This window comes from Conger conger, chromosome 13 (genome assembly GCF_963514075.1).
Source record: "Conger conger chromosome 13, fConCon1.1, whole genome shotgun sequence".
In the NCBI taxonomy this organism is placed as follows: Eukaryota; Metazoa; Chordata; class Actinopteri; order Anguilliformes; family Congridae; genus Conger; species Conger conger.
Window position 1 is genome coordinate 6,500,265 of NC_083772.1, and position 20,358 is coordinate 6,520,622.

The 20,358-nt window shown below is 43.7% G+C and overlaps 1 protein-coding gene across 2 annotated transcripts; it reads left to right on the top strand.

The window, feature by feature from the left end:
* Positions 1–980: 980 nt before the first annotated feature.
* On the top strand, positions 981–19,991 carry LOC133107741 (von Willebrand factor A domain-containing protein 5A-like). Of its 2 annotated transcripts, none has more exons than XM_061216880.1 (19): positions 981–1,078; positions 3,854–3,905; positions 4,143–4,345; positions 4,526–4,748; positions 5,138–5,295; positions 5,390–5,504; positions 7,706–7,881; positions 8,165–8,253; positions 9,389–9,533; positions 11,365–11,444; positions 12,375–12,489; positions 13,590–13,748; positions 14,251–14,354; positions 15,990–16,237; positions 16,935–17,054; positions 18,303–18,326; positions 18,460–18,701; positions 18,894–19,017; positions 19,641–19,991. In XM_061216880.1, the coding sequence occupies exons 2-19, from the start codon at positions 3,863–3,865 to the stop codon at positions 19,718–19,720; spliced, it is 2,448 nt and encodes an 815-aa protein (XP_061072864.1). In that variant the 5' UTR covers positions 981–1,078; positions 3,854–3,862; the 3' UTR covers positions 19,721–19,991. The 2 variants fall into 2 exon arrangements, with proteins under 2 accessions (XP_061072864.1, XP_061072865.1); XM_061216881.1 differs by having other exon boundaries at positions 18,544–18,701.
* The last annotated feature ends 367 nt before the right edge of the window (positions 19,992–20,358 follow it).

Genomic DNA, 20,358 nt, shown 5'->3' on the forward strand with positions numbered 1-20,358 from the left:
TAGCAGTTACGCACTTATTTTTTTGTGAGTTTCGCCCTAGTTTTGTAGGGTAGTTTTATTTTCTGAGCCGTTATTTGGGGCTCTTCCTTTTATTTGTTCGGAGTTGTCTCCGTGTCTCAGAGCTGTCTCCCCTTCCCCCCGGGGTCTTAGTGGCGGGCACGTTTGTGTGTCTGCTTAAAAGGAATTTCCCTTAGTCGCACCTGGCTCTCCGCACCTCCTCAACCTTACAGAAATGAGAGAGAGAGAGAGAGAGAGAGAGAACCTCAAGACATCATAAGCTTGGAAATGCAGCCTGTAAAACTGGTTTTAATAGGTGTACCAGCCCGATAAGTGTCACAACAAGCACAGACGGCTATATCAAACAGATGATTCCCCCGATAAATCATCAGAAACTCAGCCCTTCCTGGATGTGAAAGCTTTATTTAGGTGTGACAGTCCCATAGAGCGTGCATAAGAGGTATAGGAGGTGGGGGTGGGGGCTAGGCGGTGAAGCCGAAGTAACCGCAGAGCAACAGTAGAAGTAGCCTAACGGGAAACGGCTTCTACCTCTCACGTGAAGCACAAAAGAGCTGGCTACTTATTGGATTCAAAGTCGAAAAGCAAGGTGTTAAACCAAAGAACTTTTTTGTGGTCGTTTCATTAGATCGTAGCTGCGTTTCATAATGTGTAGCATAATTATGGCTGTTTTGGTGCCGATGGGGAAATATTCCGATAAGATTTCCATATTTCATTAGTTTACGCAATACATATTTTCACGATCTGCTTTTCATACGAAACGTAACGTTTGTTAACCGAGTTTCAAATGCCATTGCAGAAGTTTTACTTTGCCATCAAAGCTGAAAATAGTCCGCATTCAGCTCCAATGTTTTGTATTCAACGTGCGCAGTAGGTTAGCTGAAGCCGTACTTGTTTATCTAGTCAAATATGCATGTCCGTGGCCATTGGCCAATCGATGAGGTCAGTTCTGTTAACACGAACCAGCCACGCCCATCGCCTTTTGGCAGTATAAAATGACAGGTAGTCTGTAACGTAATATTGAGATACATTTTTTTAAATCAGAAGTCGCTCGAAGTCCAAGGTAATTTTGGTTTCATTTTCTCCTGTAAAGACACACTAACTTGAAATATGAGCATCCAACTGTATGACCAGCTGTATTGGTCGTTCAGCAATTGAGCTTGGTGCGAAAACCAATAGGAAGCTAATTTTACTTGGTGCGACAGACTGTCACACAATGTTTTCATAGGACTCCAAAACATCACTTCGTCCACCCTAAAAGTTAACTTAATTCAGACGATATTTATTGATACTACCGCAACAAAATAAATCACTTTGTTTACCCAACTGAATTTCTAACAGACGAATTGCTATACGTGACACATCAGGCAGTTAGACTTGTCGGCGTGGTTAAATCATCCTGCGTAGAATGCAGTAGGCGATGCATGCACACAATATGCTGATTGTTGCCATTATGCCGAATAAGACAGTATTCTGAATCAGTTGTTTACTTTACAAAGGAGGGTTCTTTTACTACTCGCGTAGAATAGTTATTTTACGCTTCGCGTACTATTTTACTATTTTACGAGTAGATAAAGGATAAAATGGCCGCGTAATATTATATCCCTTGCGCTCTTTATCTACCTAAAATGAGTGAATTCACATGGAACTGCTGAGTCATTCCTCGTGAAAACAGCCAATTTTAGAAATACCTCACGCCTCATAGTCTCAGATTTTCTTGTAATTGTCTATTTGTAGCTTCTTATGAACTGCATAGAGTGTTTTGAACAATTGTATACATGATTATGTACAAGCTGCAAGTTATATATTTTATTAAGCTATAGTAGGGCTGTCTCTAGGTGTTAAGTTAATTTTGCTGCTAAAATGTTTTCTGTCCTAAAAGAAAGCTTGAAAATCTGCATATCTCCTTGTGCTGCTTCGGCGGAATTCTGCCACCTTAGTGGAATGCTCCCAGAACTGTTTCAAGTTGAAATAGTACTGTATACATGATGGGGTTTCCACATACAGTGTTTGGTGTCTTTAGATAGCTAATGTGGCAGTTTGGTGTCATTGGTGGTGTACTACACTGGTTGCTGAATAAAGCCGCAGGTAATGCAAGTTACCTGTGAGTCAGCATCCAGCTGTGCTACAAAGGTTAACCAGGTTTGTTAGACATACAGAGATAACATCAGCAGGACCATTGTTGTTACTGCTGTCTTGTAACTCTTTATTTGATCATTTGTTGTTTTCCTGTAAACCCTGGGTATATAGAGGGTAACATAGATAGCCATTCATAATATATCTTTACACATTGTTTAACCTGCATCCTTATTGACTCGAACCAGAGTCCCAACAGACATCGATAACATCGGATATCTGCACCCCGTAGTCACTCGCCTATACACTAGTGCCGTCACAAGATACATAATTGTATCACTGTAGGCTATACAGGCCAGAGGCACGTCCGCTTCTACACAGATAGAAAGCAATTGTATAGAGCCACACTATTGGTGGACATTTGAAGTTCCTTATATTGAAATCTTAGAACAGAGGAGCAGTTTGGAGTCAGGTAAACAAGAAAACATTAATTAACCCTGTTCCAGAAGCGCCTGGCAAAACTACACGAGTTTCCTTTGCCTCTAAAATAATTCCACTTTTTGGTCTATTTGGGGGGTTACTACACATGTGTAAAAAATTGCTCACATTTGGATGTAAAGCTGTGAAGTAAGATATTTAATGTTTGGAAAATTGAAAATTCATTTGAATGATTAAACTGATGTGGCTTGCGGGACCTATAATTTTTTTTTTTTGCTAAGCCATGTTTGTCCTGGCAAGATGGAACATGCTGAATACAAACCCAGATTGGTCTGATTGAGTTTTTCCCATGTTCCCACCACATTGTATTCTACTGCATATACGCTCACCGAGCACTTTATTAGGTATTTATAAGACTTTTCTTTTAGACTTCTACTGCTGTAGCCTGTCCACTTATAGTTATGATGCGTTGTGTGTTCAGAGATGCTCTTCTGCATACCACTGTTGTAATGTGTGGTTATTTGCATTACTGTCACCTTCTTGTCAGCTTTGACCAGTCTGGCCATTCTCCTCTAATGTCTATTGGGGCGGCCTGTAGCGTAGTGGTTAAGGTACATGACTGGGACATGCAAGGTCAGTAGTTCGATCCCCGGTGCAGCCACAATAAGATCCATACAGCCATTTGGTCCTTGAGCAAGGCCCTTAACCCTGCATTGCTCCAGGAGATTGCCTCCTGCTTAGTCTAATCAACTGTATGTCGCTCTGGATAAGGGCATCTGCCAAATGCCATGAATGTAATATGTAATGTAACCTCTGTCATTAACAAGGCGTTCACTGGATTTGTTTGGTTTTTTTGCACCATTCTTTGCAAACTCTAGAGACTATTGCACGTGAAAATCCCAGGAGATCAGGTTTCTGAGGGACTGCGTCCACTGTCTCTGCTGCCAACAATCATTCCACAGTCTAAGTCACTTAGATCACATTTTTTCCCCATTCTGATGGTCAATACGGACATTAACTGAAGCTCCTGACCTGTATCTACATGATTGTATGCATTGCACTGAATAAGTAGGTGCAATAAAGTAGAAATGTTCCTAAAAGTGAGTGTATATTACATGATTCCACCGGTACAGTCTCCAGGCACATACATTCCAGTGTAGGGGAAGGCTGAAGAAAAACTGCTAACATCCTTTGCCAAGTGAAAACTAAGCCTTCATTCATGCCCAACTGCCAATGTACCCATGAAAAAAAAAAAAAAAAAAATCAATGCTGGTTGGGCGAGTTGTTGTGGCTTAGTTCACCAAAATGAGTTCTCTTTTCTCAGTGACCAAAGATGGAGAACTGCTGCGGACTACTCACAGGAAAGAATGAGCCTGGTATGGAGGGATGCAAACAGGAAAAATACCTTCTCGATGTGTTATTAATGTCAACCTCTTCTTGCTCATTAATGTGCAGTGTAAAAGTGTACATTGTTCTGCATCAAGGTTCATGTTCAAATGGTTTAGGGAACATTTTTTAACGTTTGGTTACAGAGAGGAAGCATCATAAACATCTTTCTTTCTCTCTGTCTCTCTCTCCCTCTCTCTGTCTCTCGCTCTCTTTCTCTCTCTCAGTGCCTCTTAAACAGGTGGAGGTGGTGGTGCAGGTGCGGGGTCATGTGGCCTCAGTCAGCTCCACGTTACAGTATGAGAACAAAGAGGAGCACCCTCTAGAGGCCATCTTTGTATTTCCTCTGGAGGGAGAAACAGCCCTCTGCCACTTCAGTGCCAAGATCGGGGAGACCGAGGTGGTGGCAGAGCTGCAGGAGAAACAGAAGGTGAGAGAGGAGTGGAGGATAGGGTCCCCAGATTTAGGATCTGTCAAAATTTCATTGCAAACCAGGGGTTGGGGGGGTTGGTGGGAACTGTCGGGAACAATGGAGTAATGGGGGAGTGGTTGTTTCACGGTCTTTGTTATCGATTGTCTTTGTGTCCCACCATGATGACATCATACCCAGGCTAAGGAGCAGTATGATGATGCGATAAGTTCGGGGCAGCAGGCCTTCCTGCTGGAGGAGAGCGAGGAGAGTCCGGATGTCTTTCAGCTGAGCGTGGGGAGCTTGCCCCCGGGAGAGAAGGCATCTGTGACCCTGTCCTACGTGACCGAGCTGGCGGTGCAAGCCGACGAGGCGCTGAGGTTCTGTCTGCCCGCTGTCCTCAACCCCCGCTATGCCCCCCAGGGTAACCACACCATGCTCCGTCTCTGCACCGTCCTCCAACATTGTGTTCTTCTAAGATGCGAGGTGGTGTAGATCTCTATCGCTAAGAGGGTAGTGTGACATTATGGGGAAGAAGCTGCATTGGTTTCAGGTTTAGATCTAGTCTGTAAAGGGCACGTAACTTTATTCACTCAAGTTTTGTTAAGTTTAGTTAACATTAATTAACTCTTGCTGGATGAACAAATGAGAAGTTGGAGTGTGTAAACTCAGTAGCTAGGTATGTTAGTAAGTATGTAGCTTTAGTTGACCTTGCAGTGACTCTGGGGAGAGCTCTTCTGCCCATTTACCCTGTATCTTTCATCTGTCTATAATCTCTTGTAATATCTCTCTTTCCCTCCATCTCTCCTTCAGACAGTGGAAGTGTACCCCAGGTAACTTCTGCTCGTTCAGTGCCCTATACTCTGTCACTCAGCGTTCAATTGTCCTCTCCAAGTCCCATCTCCAAGGTGGAGTCCAACTGTCCCCTTGAACCCCTGAAGTATCTGAACACTGAGAAGACACAGGCCACGGTATGCGTGTGTGTGTGTGTGTGTGTGTTCTTACGCTAAATTTGTGTCTATGTGTGCAGTAAAATGTTAACACTGGCCTTTTTACGGCCTGCAGGTGAATCTGTCCCCAGGTCACACGTTTGACCGTGATGTAGAACTGTTGGCATACTACAGTGGTGCCCATCAGCCCACTGCCATTGTGGAGATGGGACAGCCCAATACCAAGTCTGGTGAGCCTAACCCATTGGCCAAAATACTTGGGGGTGAAGTGTCATGATCACAGATAGTTCACCGACATCCTCTCCTTCTCTCTCCTGATCACTACGGCTGGGCGATATATTGCAATTATATATTATTGTACAGTCCCAGCCAAAAGTTTTGTCGCATGAGTGGACAAAAGTGACAATTGCTAATTATCCAACTCTTAATTAGCTAATAAAGTTAGGAAACAACTCAAATTAATCATAAGTGTCTTAAGTTTATTAGAAGCTAGCAAAATGACATTTCAAAATTGTTACTAAATGTTACAGCTTGATAATGATCAACAGGCCAGTTTTGGCTGGACAAAAGTCTTGTCGCAATGGCCAACTCCAATTTCTAGGCCACAGTGAATAAGGAAGAAACAAACAAGGGGCTTGATTAGTCAACACTTTAAGCCATCAAGTTCATGCTCAACATTGCTTCTGTCAACATGCCCAAGATCAAACCAGAAACCAAAGTGCTGATCATCAAGAATCTCAAGTCCAAGTCTCCTGCTGAAGTTGCAGACATCTTCAATGTGTCTAAACGGCAGGTGGAGAGGATTCGCAAGCGCTACCAAGAGACTGGTGACGTCCATGAAAGACCCAGGTCGGGCAGACCGCGCAAGACAACTGCTCGAGACGACAGCTTGCTGGTCCGACTGTCAAAAGCCAGCCCCATGTCAACCGCCTTATTGCTCGCAATGGTCTCCACGTTCTTATTGCTGCCCAGAAACCTAAACAAAACAAGAGACAGCTAAGAAACCGTGTTGCGTACGCCAAGGCCCACAGCCTGACGGAAGGTTGGACAGCAGAAAAGTGGCGAAAAATAGATTTTTCAGATGAATCGTCAGTTGAGCTCCACCCCAAGCACCACCAATATTGTCAACGACCCTCTGGGGCCCATCTGGACCCACGGTTCACCCAGAAGACAGTCAACTTTGGAGGTGGAAAGATTATGGTTTGGGGTTACATCCAATACGGACGTGCCAGGGAGATCTGTAAGGTGGATGGTAACATTGACAGTGCCAAATATCAACAGATTCTTGCCTCCCAGTACATTCCCAACTACAAGAGGGGTCAGATATTTCAACAGGATGGCGCTCCTTGCCATACTTCAGGTTCCACTATGAAGTTTCTCAGGGGGAAGAAGATCAAGGTCCTTCAGGGATGGCCAGCACAGTCTCCAGATATGAATATTATTGAGCATATCTGGGGAAGAATGAAGGAGGAAGCTTGGAGGACCAAGCCAAAGAACTTGGAGGAGCTTTGGGATGCCTGCAAGGTGGCCTTCCATGCCATCCCTGACGACTTCATCAACAAGCTCTACGACTCTCTGCCAAACCGGATGGCAACTGTTCTGCAGGCCAAAGGAACCCATACAAGATATTAATTTCTTAACTTATAGTCCATGATGAAATACCAGACTGATTTTTAATTTGGTATTTTATTTACTTTTTGAGAAAGATAAAATGTGTTGATTATAATTTGATTTGCGACAAGACTTTTGTCCAGGTAGAAACTGGCTTGTTCATCATTATCAAGCAATAAACCTTATAAGCATCTATGAAATTTTTGTTTTGCTAGTATCTAAATAAGCTTTAGACACTTATGATTAATTTGGGTTGTTTCCTAACTGTATTAGCTAATTAAGTTGGGTAATTAGCAATTGTCACATTTGTCCACTCATGCGACAAAACTTTTGACCGGGACTGTATGCTGTAATGTTCATGGCTACCATGAACCTTGTATTTTTTCTTTAATCATGCCTGATGCAGTAGAAACGTATCTAATTAAAATATAAATAACTTCCAGCCGCTTGAAATGCTTCCATCACCACTGGGATCTATCGGGTATTGAGAAGACAGCCAATCAGCAGTAAGGCCTTACTGCTACCATGTGATGGACAAAAACGCATCAGATGGTTAGATGGAAGATGGACGGCCTTGCTGCTGATTGGCTGTCTTCTCAACACCCGATAGATCCCAGTGGTGATGGTTTTTCCCTGGAAGCATTTAATGTGTAACGTTCAGATGTTTACTACCACTATCAGGTAAACTAACACAAAAAAGACCAAAAGAAGTGCAATGCACCACCAAGTGACCTGGTGACAGTGACAGTTATTGCATTTGATCATTATTGTTGTGGTATATTTCCCAGCCTTACCCATTACCTCTCTCTTTCTCTCTCAGGCTCTTTGATGGCTGACCCTGTCGTCATGCTAAGCCTTTACCCAGAGTTCCCGGCAGCAGTGACATCATCGCTGGCCTCCTGCGGGGAGTTTCTATTCCTGGTTGATCGGTCCGGTAGTATGGACTGTAATATGCACAGCGGTCCGGGGGCACAATTGCGAATTCACAGTGCAAGGGTCAGTTAATTCAGAATTGCATTTCTCCCTTGTGCCAGCTGAACCCACCACCTAATAGTTCCTCAATTTCTGTGGAGTTAATTTCATCAGAATAAAATGATCAGTAATGGTCAGTTCTTTTGCAACCCTGGCTTGGCTTTGTAATGCCATCAGCTGGGTTTCAGCAGTATAGGGTACTGCTTAGCACTGGATGAGAGTATGAAAATGGCGTATGATAGGAATCTCACAGGCAGGCCAGCAGGACTTGAGCGTGTGTAGAGACGGTCTCTCATTGGCTCTGCAGGACACGCTGCTGCTGCTGCTGAAGAGCCTCCCCATTGGCTGCTTCTTCAACATCTACGGCTTTGGCTCCACTCATGATTCTTTCTTCCCGTGAGTGATGCAATCCCTGATTCTCATTATTGGTTTAGGTGTGCTCTAAGCACTCTCATTGGCTCAGAAATGCTTTGTGTGCTTCTGTCTGAGTTTTTTATTAGATTAGACATGCCTTGCTGGGCATGCATATAGCCTGTTGTTGGCTCTGATGCGTTTTTCAGACTGTGCTTGTTGAACTTTCACTGGTTTAGACATCTTCTGTGGGTTTCTCATTCTGGCTAGTACATTGACATGGAGACATATGGTGATCATAGAATTAGGTTTCCTGAAAGCAAATATGGGTAGAGCTGTCATATTTCACCATTTCATCAGTGACTCACTAGTTTCAGCCAGTTGTCTTGTTTTGAAAAGATTGATTAAAATAGCCAATGATTGTAGCTTCTCTCTTTTGCCAGAGTCACTTTAAAGGGGCAGTACACCCAAAAATTAAACCTTGAAGGGGATATTTCGACATTTGATGTGACAAAAGTTTTTAATACACAGTTTGCTGTGATATAATGGATGTCTATGGCACTTTTTTTTGGTAATGAAACTGCTGACAATTTACATACAAAACACTGCAACTTCTCATTCCAAGTATAATGCCATTGCGACTTGCAACCATCAACAGAGCTCAAAAATGCACATTTTAATCCAGAACTATCTCTTCTATTGCAAGCAAAAATGTATCAGCTGAAGCCCAACTGTAGTCTGGGGCTAAGTGTCAAGTGTATGTGTTAGTCAGCTATGAATTTTAATGAGCAAAACTGGCAAGACAATATAGGAACTCCTATAGCTTGCAAGGCCAGACTATGAAGAAGACATGAACATTGCGCCGGAATACTGTTGTGCTTCCGTGGATCACCTTTTGCGTGCAATAGTCCTGGATTAAAATGTGCATGTTTGATCTCTGTCAAAGTTTGTGGCATTATATTTTAGATATACATAGAGGTCCATTATATCACGGCCAACTGCATCGCAAAAAGTTAGAGAGAATTCGTCACATCTATCTGAACGGATAGATAGTACTCAGGGTAAATTAAAACATACTTACATTTTTCTATTTTTAGGTGAACTGCCTTTTTAATCTCACATCGATAGTTGGTAATAGGACACATAGTGACCATGGTCCTGTCGTGTGTCTGTCTGGCAGGAAGAGTGTGGAGTACAGCCAGGAGACAATGGACCAGGCCCTTGAGAAAGTTGGGGTGATGCAGGCAGACCTGGGGGGCACTGAGATCCTCTCGCCCCTGAAGCACATCTACAGTCAGCCCTGCCTTCCGGGGCACCCCAGACAGGTAAACCCGCCCCTTCCATCGCCTGAACACACCTGACTTCACTAAAAGTGATTTGACGGAGTGGTCTGTGGCTGCATTCTCATGCACAAACACCACGACTCGCTTTCCCAGCCGATAGGAGTACAGGTGCCTTGAAGGTAGAACTGTAAACAGTTGACTCCGTATGCTTCTTCGACAAGGGCCACGCTTGGCTTTCAGACAGGACGGGGGTTTCCCTCAGCACTGCTCCGCCGGGACGGGTGGCCTTGGCTTCGTCTGGCTGATCACCGGGGCCTTGCGTGTGCTACAGTTTGCCTGCTGGCTACTGCACTGTCCTTTCCCTGCTCCTTTAGTGAACTAAACGGCGCCCCCGCCTACATTCATGTCCAGGAAGCTTTATGTGCTGTGTGGTTGGCTGTGGAATTACAAGTTTGGGGCCTTAGCTCCAAAATGCAAATGGATGAAAGACCTATGCATAAAGAAGAGAACATTTGGATTTTTAGCAATGATTTGTGTAATATTTTTTATCGTGTTACTGTGAAAATAGGTTTAAGTATGCTGGGATGGGAAGGAAAAATCCGCTCTTATCTTGTAATAAAGAGGCAATTCAGTCAGGAAAACTTGTAGAGCAGTGGTCTGGCAGTTGGAGGGTTGCTGGTTCAATTCCCACCCCGGGTTTGTCGTAGTATCCCTGAGCAAGACACCTAACCCTAAATGCTCCTGACGAGCTGGTTGGTACCTTGCATGGCAACCAATTACCGTTGGTGTGTGAGTGCATGTATGAATGGGTGAGTGAGAAGTTCAATTGTACAGCGCTTTGGATAAAGACGCTATATGAATGCCAACCAACCATTTACCATGTCACACAAGATCCAGTTAGTGTAGAGTAGATCCAGGTAGAGTTTACCCCGTACTAAAAAAGGCATTATTTATAATTATCCTTTATACCCTCTAACAGGGACTGTGCAAGCGTGTGCATGTCTCAAGGACAACCACCTCATTCTACTTGTTCACCTCCCTTTTTGGAATGTTTCTTGTTGAAATCCTGTCTGGATCTGTGAGATTACATTAATTAAATTAATGGCATTTGGCAGACGCTCTTATCCAGAGCGACATACAGTTGATTAGACGAAGCAGGAGACAATCCTCCCCTGGAGCAATGCAGGGTTAAGGGCCTTGCTCAAGGGCCCAACGGCCTTGCGGATCTTATTGTGGCTACACCGGGGATCGAACCACCGACCTTGTGGGTCCCAGTCATGCACCTTAACCTCTACGCTACAGGCGGCCCCGTTTGACAAGACAGAACGGATTTTATGTAACTTATAATAAGAATAGTAATATGGATAAGAACATGTTAAGTCTAAGATGACGAGTGCAGTGGGAGACAATACTTGAATGATCTCACAAGTAATAGGTATTCATGTATATTGTTTATTCTGTTCAGGATACATTTGTGGGGGTTTTTAAATGTTATGGTCTTATTAATCTGTATTTATTTATATACTGTAATATACTGTTACAGTCGAGGATACTCTGAGACAGGATTAGCAAGGAGGAGCATTCCAAATAAGCAGAAACCCAGGAAGTAAGCAACCTGTAAACATTTGTTTATACAGAACGATGCTGGCCCGCAGTACATGAGGTCAGATAGAATTTTCACATCCAAAAGGTATTAGAAGGATTGTTTTTTGTTTTGATGCTTTTAGGAGGTTATAAGTAATCTCCAGGATTGCATTGTTGATGTTTTAAATATGAACAATTTTTGACCTGGGAGTGAAACCCTACTCCTTCACCTTAGCAAAGCATAGTGCAGCTCTGTTGATGGCCGTGTGACTCTGTGTCCTTATCCCAGCTTTTCATCTTCACCGACGGAGAAGTGTGGAACACAAAGGAGGTTCTGGATCTGGTGAAGAGAAATACCCTCTCTCACAGGTGTGGCAGTTACACCTGCAGTTGGCCTGCTAAGTCAAATACAAGTTTAAATGTCTATGCAATTCCAACATTAGGCCATACCCTGCTGAAAAAACGGATTACGTTAGCTTTTGAAACTACTGGTAGCTGGTTGACCAGTTCAACATGGTTTAGCTTGTTGACAAGCTCATCCCTATCTAGATGAGTTTAAGAACACCTTGACCAGCTAAATTTTCAAGCTGGTCAACCTGGCATAGCTGGATTTTCCAGCAGGGTATTTAAAGGCACACTTAATTCCTTGCTTTCCTCCACAAAAACATCTACACTCTCATTCTCAATCCCGCCTTGCCAAAAGTATGCCAAAATGCTCGACTGACATATCCGTGAGCAAACACCATATGCAGGAAAGTTACAGGGTAGCTAACTTTAGCTAAACATTAGTGGTGATTGAATGAACCAACAAAGCTATCTCTCCCAAACCCAGCTCACCACTGTACTAACCAATCCATTCTCCTACGTCTGTTGGAGCGTAGAGCGGATGAGTTCAGTGTATTGTATAAAGAAAAAAGGGCCACACCCAGGAACGGTATTCACAGTCTTTAGAATACCAAACGCAAGTAAACAAGCACTCAGCACTTGGTCAGAAGTGAAGACAGACATAGTTGCCAATGTATCATAGTAATGACTGAGCATGTTTGTTTTATTTTCAAGGTGAAAATCCTGCATGTATGCCTTTAACTTACTCATAAACATTTACATGATTTTTTACTCTCACAGGTGTGGCAGTTACACCTGAAGTTGGTCTGCCAAGTCAAATCCAAGTTACTAATCAAGATTTACTTCTTCCTTTTTTTTAATATATATTGGCTCTGTCTTACCCTGCCCTGTCCTGGTGCTGCTAGCCATGCCACAGGGGCTGGCTGATCTGATTGTGATGTCATTTCCTCTCAGGTGTTTCTCGTTTGGGATAGGAGAGGGAGCCAGCACTGCTCTGATCAAGGGCATGGCCAAGGAGGGATCTGGCCACGCCCAGTTCATCACCGGAACGGACAGACTACAGCCCAAAGTGAGAGGGGGATTGTGTAGGGGGGGAGATAAGGGGCGCTCTCCAATTGTTCTTGCATTACATTTCATTACATTACATTAATGGCATTTGGCAGACGCTCTTTTCCAGAGAGATGTACAACAAAGTGCATACTCATAACCAGGGATAAGTGCGCTGAAAGACCCTAGAGGGAAGTACAATTTCAACTGCTACCTGCACAACAAAGATAATGGCATATTTGATTTATTTTAATTGAATTATTTTGTATTTTTATTTTTTATTTTTCCTTCAAACCGCAACACGCAAATGTATGAACAAACCCCTTAACTGGCCAAACACTGCTTACCTAGCCAAACTAAAACATCCTGATACACAGAAAGTAAGTCACAGAAAGACAACAATTAAGGTTCACAGGGAGGGACAGGGAGAGGTGCTGCTTGAAGAGGTGCGTCTTCAGTTTGCGCTTGAAGATGGGAAGAGATTCTACAGTTCTGACCTCAACGTGGAGTTCGGTCCAACACCGTGGAGCCAAAACAGACAGTAGTTGTGAGCGTGAAGTGGAAGATCGGAGAGGGGGCTACACCGGGATTAGAACCACTGACCTTGCGTGTCCCAGTCATTTACCTTAACCACTATGCTACAGGCCACTTCTTCTGTCATTGAACAGTGCCCATAGGAATCAATGGAACCGTTAAGCGGAAGGTCTCTCCAGTTCTTAGATCTTGATGCTGAATATTCAGACTGGATCAAACGCAGATATTCTGCTAACCAGATATTCAGCTCTGGCATTTTTTCTTCTGTCAATTTTTCTTCTGTCCTCTGCACCTCCTTAATTGGGAGGTTCGGGTTGGTAAGAGGAGTTTTGTTTATGATACTTCAACAATTTCCATCATGAATATCCACAGCAAGTACAGAGCGGACTACACTCAGTGAGCGAGAAATTAGGGGGTTTCTTTAGGTCTTCTGCTGCTGTACAGAGGTTTGACCCATTGTTTGTTCAGAGATGCCCTTCTGCATACCACTGTTGTATATTGTGGTTTTTCTGGCACCAATCATGAAATGTGCTGCAATCCTTCTGTATCCCACTCCCTCGTTCCCTCGCTCTCTCCCTCCGCTCACAGGTGATGCAGTCTCTTCGCTTCGCTCTTCAGCCCGCAGTGAAGGACATCGCTGTGAAGTGGAATGTTCCACAGGGCGTGTCTGTCACCCCCCTGTCTCCCCCGATTAATGTGCTGTTCCAGGGTCAGAGGTCACTGCTGTACGCTGAGCTCACAGGGCAGGTGAGGGAAGAAATTCTATACATAGTTACAATATCTAACGTTTTGATATCAGCAAATCATTTTTAGAAAACCTCCACAGAGCTTGAAAGATAAATCAGAAAGATAAAAAATATATTTTGCTTTTCCTCCATGAAATAAATTGACTATGAATTTGTCATTTGAAATATATTTTATGGTCCGCCAGCCCTGTTGTGACTAAGTCTGTAATCGCTAGATGTATCAGATACTGGGGTTACTGCCTCCTCAATCCTCCTGCTCTAGTAGCATACCCATCTTTTTCTCACAAATAAATTCAGATCCAAATGCATTTATATTTCTCACAATTGTCACAAGATGCTTCACAGAAGACCCTGTCCTAAACCCTCGCAAGGGCCTGCCGAGGGCATAGTTACTGTTAGTTATAGTGAAGAAATGCCGGACAGCTTTGGTAAGTGCACAGCTCCACCAGAGAGCCAGTTAAGCCCAGCTTGCACTAGACCACTCTCACTCCTCCTCTTGTCAGTTTGCAGAGGCTGCAGAGGGCTCTGTCAGTGTGCAGTACCATCTGGGGGAGCAGTCTGTACAGAACCAGCTCAGCTTCAGCATTAAGCCTGGAGAGAATACTGGGTAACGCAAGCAAGTGCATGCTCACACACACACACAGACATGCATACTCAAACAATCACACATGAAAACTTGCACACAGTCACACACACAAAAACAAGTATACACACAAACGCACAAACATGCATACCGAGACACACGCTCATGAAAACACATACATACACACACACACACACAATTGCATATACAGAAAGCTGATGTACATAAATATAAACCATCACTGATATTCTGGACAAAGGACACAGAAAGAGAAGCCATTGTCTGCTTCTTTTCACTTACTTTCACCCTTAACACAAAGAGTTGTATTTTTTGGATACACAGTGCAATTTAGTTCTCTAAACAGCAAGACTGCTCAATAATGTTTGTAGTAGCCAGTAGGCTACGCAATGGTTGGTATAATGATCGCTGCTTGTTTAAAACATCCAGTATGTATTTACATGTATATTGATATTACATATTTCATGCCAAGAGGGAAATTGTAGTCTATATATAATTTTTGTCAGTCGGCCCTACTGTAGCTATGTTACACTACTGTCACACTACTGAAAAGATTATTCAAGTTGCGTTATGCCATCCTTCTCATTACAGGGTGTAAGGAAAAGACCAAAATACAGTACCTCAGGGATCGCAATCTAAAATTAGAATAGCCACAAACAATTAAAAAACAAAATGGATACCGGAAATAAATGAAAAGAATGGTAAATGGTTGGCATTTATATAGCGCCTTTATCCAAAGCGCTGTACAATTGATGCTTCTCATTCACCCATTCATACACACACTCACGGCGATTGGCTGCCATGCAAGGCGCCGACCAGCTCGTCAGGAACATTTGGGGGTTTGGTGTCTTGCTCAGGGACACTTCGACACAGCATGGGCGGGGGATCGAACCGGTAACCCTCCGACTGCTAGACGACTGCTCTTACTGCCTGAGCCATGTCACCCATTTCTGAAGAAGAAGAAAACAATGAACAAGAGATATAATGTAGCCAATGCTGTCTTCCTGCTTGTGAACAGCATACAATCCAGGGAAAATGCTTTGAGTAGGCTGGTCATGCACACATTGTCTACAACTTGTGCCTTCGTCCTGGGTTGAGCAGGTGGGTGGTCAAAGGGTGAAATGCGGGCCTGTCTGACTGGAAAATAACAATACGCTACACCAAAATAGCAATGAGCTGCTCACTCTTGACTAACACACCCCGAGCAGTGGCTCACCTCCCATTTTGGAAAAAAAAGAAAAGAACAAATTTTAAATTGATGATGATGGTGAGGATGATGATGATGGTGGTAATGATGATGGTGATGGTGATGATAGTGAGGATAATGATGATGGTGAGGATGATGATGGTGAGGATGATGATGATGATTGTGATGATGATGATAATGGTGAGGAGGATGATGGTGGTGATGATGATAGTGAGGATGATGATGATGGTGATGATGATGATGATAGTGAGGATAATGATGATGATGAGGTTGATGATGGTGATGGTGATGATGATGATGATGATGATGGTGAGGATTATGGTGATGATGATGATAATGATGTGGTGATGGTGATGATGGTGAGGATGATGAGTGCAATGTGGATGCCACATGTGGCCAGTATGTAAATGCCCTTTCCTCAAATCTGTTTGTAGGCTAACCATCCACAGGCTGGGGGCTCGAACCCTCATCCGCACCCTGGAGACAGAGCTGAGAACAGCAGAGCAGGATGAGCAGGAGGGGCGGAGCAAAGAGGAGGTGGAGCGTTTGAGGAAGAGAGTGATTGAGCTGAGTGTCCAATCAGGAGTGAGCAGTGTCCTCACTGCTTTTGTTGCAGTGCATGCTGGGAGCTCAGAGCCCGTAAAAGGGTCACTGGTGCGCCGACATGTGCCCACATATGGAGGTGTGTGTGTGCGTTCCTTTGTCTGTGAATAATATTCAATTTGTCGCAGTTGTACACTTTTTAATGTACCTGTCAGCTAGCTGGACAGTTATTGGACAGTTGTGTACTGAGTTTAATTTAGATGGTGTTTGGTTAACGAGAGTGACTGCAGTCGTATTGGATTGACTGTGGTCTGTTTTGTCAAAACCTGACTAACAGTAACGAATGACCTGCTTTCTGCGACTCAAATTTATCCTTCAGCACACAATATATCCCTCTGGGCCAATCAAAAGCATTAATCAAACCTGCAATAAGATGAGCACACCACAGAAAGTGGATTATTCCTCTTTTGCTTTGTAAGACTTGGTGTAATGACTATGGAGAAAGCAGTGTTTTTTCACTTGGAAACAGTACCAGCATAAAAATGCGGGAGCACACGTCCTTCTGCGAGGTAAACATATCTATACGAAAACAGAATGTACAATTTCACTGGAGGATCAAATATGATATTTTATGACAGGACGTCCAGAGCAATTTTTTTTTTCACGATGTCAGAATCTTCTGGAATGATATTAGCTGTATGATTCCAAGTTCCCTTTTGTGACATAAGCCTACTCTTTGGCATAATTATTATTGTGTGTGTGCATGCATGTGCTTGTCTGTTCAGCCTGAGGAATTAGTAAAACCGTGTTTAGCATGTGTTTTTTTTTCCATACAGAAGCGATGATGGGTTCACCAATGATGTGTATGCTGGGTTCCGCTAGAATGGCAGCCTATTCCCTTCAACCAATGGCCTGCATGGCTTCATGTCCATCTCCACCAATGAATCTCATGATGGGTACGCATTCCACGAATGAGTTCAGCTTCAGTAATAGGTTGTATGTGTGCGCGTGCGTGCATGTGTTTCTGTTTAGCCAGGGAAATTACTGAAACGGCAACTTTCTCCTCCCGGCAAGTTCCTGTACCTGCAACAGAACTGGCTAGAAACCTGTCCAAAGTATAGCATGACATAGCAGAGAGGGCCACTCACACAGCCCTTTCCTGAGGGGAAGCTCCCCTTTACTTTGTGTTGAACTGGCGTCATCCTATAGGTTCTGTCAGTATACAGCATTCCGTATAATTCATTCATTCATAATATATTTTCTTCATTGACTGTTTTTCAATTTTGGAAGAATACCATTTATAATACAGGTGCATCTCAAAAAATATGAATATCGTGGAAAAGTTCATTTTTTCCCCGTAATTTAATTCAAAAACTGAAACTGACTAAAGTACTGAGTGCGTAAATTAACATACTTTCAGAAGGTCGACATTTCATTCATTCATTATCCTAACCCGCTTATCCTGAAAATGGATATCACAGTCCATCGCAGGGCGTACACACACCATTCACTCACACACTCATACCTATGGGCAATTTAGACTCTCCAATCAGCCTAACCTGCATGTCTTTGGACTGTGGGAGGAAACCCACACAAACACGGGGAGAACATGCAAACTCCTCACAGAGAGGCCCTGGCCAACGTGGGTTTTGAACCCTGGATCTCCTTGCTGTGAGGCGGCAGTGCTAACCACTGCACCATCCATGCCGCCTGGTCGCCATTTCTGTATTATAAATCCTTTTTTTGATTGGTCTTATGTAATATTCTAATATTTTCAGATACTGGATTTTTAATTTTCATGAGCTGCAAGCCCTAATCATCAAATGCTTGAAATATTTAACTTCATGTGTAATGAATCGAGAATATATGAAAGTTTCACTTTATGACTTAAATTACAGAAAAAAATTTACTTTTCCACGATATTCACATTTTTTGAGATGCACCTGTATACAGTGAAATCTTCGGCCACCTGTCTGTTACCGCCTTTCACTTGTCTCTGTATCACGGTCACCCACACAACATCACCAGCGATGATGCTGTTTCTCTCCCACAAACGTTTTATTGATGTGTATGATAGCCACTCAAACAGGCCTGTGCCAACTTCTTTCAGTGAATTGCAGTATTTGTTTGCATTTGCTTTTCTTTTGCTTTTTGGAAATGAATTACTTCAGTTAATTGCATAATTTATCTTAATGTTGTTGCAGCTCGCAGTGCTGTGGAGTGTGATGGTATGTATCCTGCTGTTAGGTGTGTTTTACACGGTGGTGAGCATTGTTCTGTAGTATGAAAACATGGCACTCCACTGCCTTGGTGGGTTACACCTTCATGGGATTGTGTTTGGTCTCCTTTTTTTTAAATCAGATTATGAGTCGCTCAGCATTAGCTGTGATGACAGTGAGTTTGAACCTGAGAGCTTTACCTCTCATTCTGCCTGGGGGCCTTCAGAGGACATGGAAGTGCCGGAGCCCCCCCAGCCACCGAAGGATGTTCTGCTCCAGTTGATCTCCCTGCAGAAGGCCAGTGGATCCTGGGATCTGGTAGCGGAACTGGCCGAGGTGTTTGGAAAGACTGAGGAGGAGGTGGCAAAGCAGAAACCCTCCCAGGTGGGCATTCTCACTCACTGGCAGATGCCTGACTGACATAAGGCCTGTCCTGCTCAAATTGACCTATTGATCAAAATGACTCTCACTCGCTCTCCTCCCCCCCAATCTCCCTCTTTCTCACTCTCCCTCCCTCATCCTCTTCGTCTCTCTCTCCCCCTCCATCTCTCCCTCTCTCTCACTCTCTCTGAGCAGGTAGACAGTGGTGTTTGGGCCACAGTTCTGGCACTGTTGTGGCTTCATGGCTTCAGGCTGGAAGATGAGGATGAGTGGCAGCTGGTTGCGATGAAGGCTGTTTCTTGGATCCGAGCACAGAAGGGTGAGATACACACTGAGTGTCATGTGTTAGCGGGGAAGGGGGTGTGTGTGTGTGTGTGTGATTTTGTGTTACTGAGGGCAGTGTGTGTGATTTAGTGTGTTACTGAGGGCAGTGTATGTGATTGTGTGTGTTAGTGAGGAATGTGTGTGTGTGTGTGTGTGTGTGTGTGTGTGTGTGTGTGTGTTTGTGTGATTGTGTTACTGAGGACAGTCTGTTGTGTGTGATTGTGTTACTGAGGATAGTGTGTTGTGTGTGATTGTGTTACTGAGGACAGTGTGTTGTGTGTGTTACTGAGGACAGTGTGTGTGTGTTACTGAGGATAGTGTGTTGTGTGTGTTACTGAGGATAGTGTGTTGTGTGTGATTGTGTTACTGAGGACAGTGTGTTGTGTGTGTTACTGAGGACAGTGTGTGTGTGTTACTGAGGATAGTGTGTTGTATGTGATTGTGTTACTGAGGACAGTGTATTGTGTGTGTTACTGAGGATAGTGTGTTGTGTGTGATTGTGTTACTGCGGACATTGTGTTGTGTGTGTTACTGAGGACAGTGTGCTGTGTGTGTTACTGAGGATAGTGTGTTGTGTGTGATTGTGTTACTGAGGACAGTGTGTTGTGTGTGTTACAGGAGGCAGTGTGTCTCAGTGTGTCCAGGCTGGTAATGCCCTGCTGGGTTGCCAGGTGCAGCAGGGGACCCTTGGGCTATGAGAGTGATATCCCTCCTACTTTTCAGCCCCACCCCCTTTCTGGGCCCCCATATGAGCCCAACCCCCTTGTTCCCTTGTTACAGTCATTTGATCCAGTGAGCAAAGTAATGCCTCATTCATAACATACCACTGTTAGCTGCTTTCATTTCACAAAGAGGAACGTTTGCAGCATCAGCAAAAGGAATGGTGGAGCTCAGGAGACACGTAGAGCTTGGAAGACTAGTGGTACGATGCTATACTCTACCTTCTAATAAACTGACTTTCAAAATGTAGGGATTGCCTTGGGTTTGTCTAAGTTGTCTTCTTTCTTTGATTGCATGATACATTTTTTGATGTCTTCGTGTGTCCAGCCTTCCTGCTGACTGTTGCAAATGAGGAAATATTGACAGAAAAGGAACGTCCATTGGCCTTCCATGTTTGTCAATCCACGTGCACAGATTTGAATGTCTAAAAGGAAAGCCATGCTTTGTGGTCAGTACATGGCAATTCTCCATCTGTCTCTAATGGTTACTTGTATACTTATATATGGGCTGTGACAGATGTGTCCTTCAAAAGTGAACTGTGATTCCAGTAATGATGTTGGTTAGGCTTCATAAAGACAAAAATGCGTGAAACTACCATACGCTCACTGATTTGAAC

Bases quoted from the DNA above. Each gene is read 5' to 3' on its own strand.
- LOC133107741 (XM_061216880.1), top strand. From the start codon at position 3,863: ATGGAGAACTGCTGCGGACTACTCACAGGAAAGAATGAGCCTG. The intron at 11,445-12,374 runs GTGTGGCAGTTA...ATTTCCTCTCAG, and splicing joins AGAAATACCCTCTCTCACAG to GTGTTTCTCGTTTGGGATAG. The intron at 16,238-16,934 runs GTGTGTGTGTGC...TTTTCCATACAG, and splicing joins ACATGTGCCCACATATGGAG to AAGCGATGATGGGTTCACCA.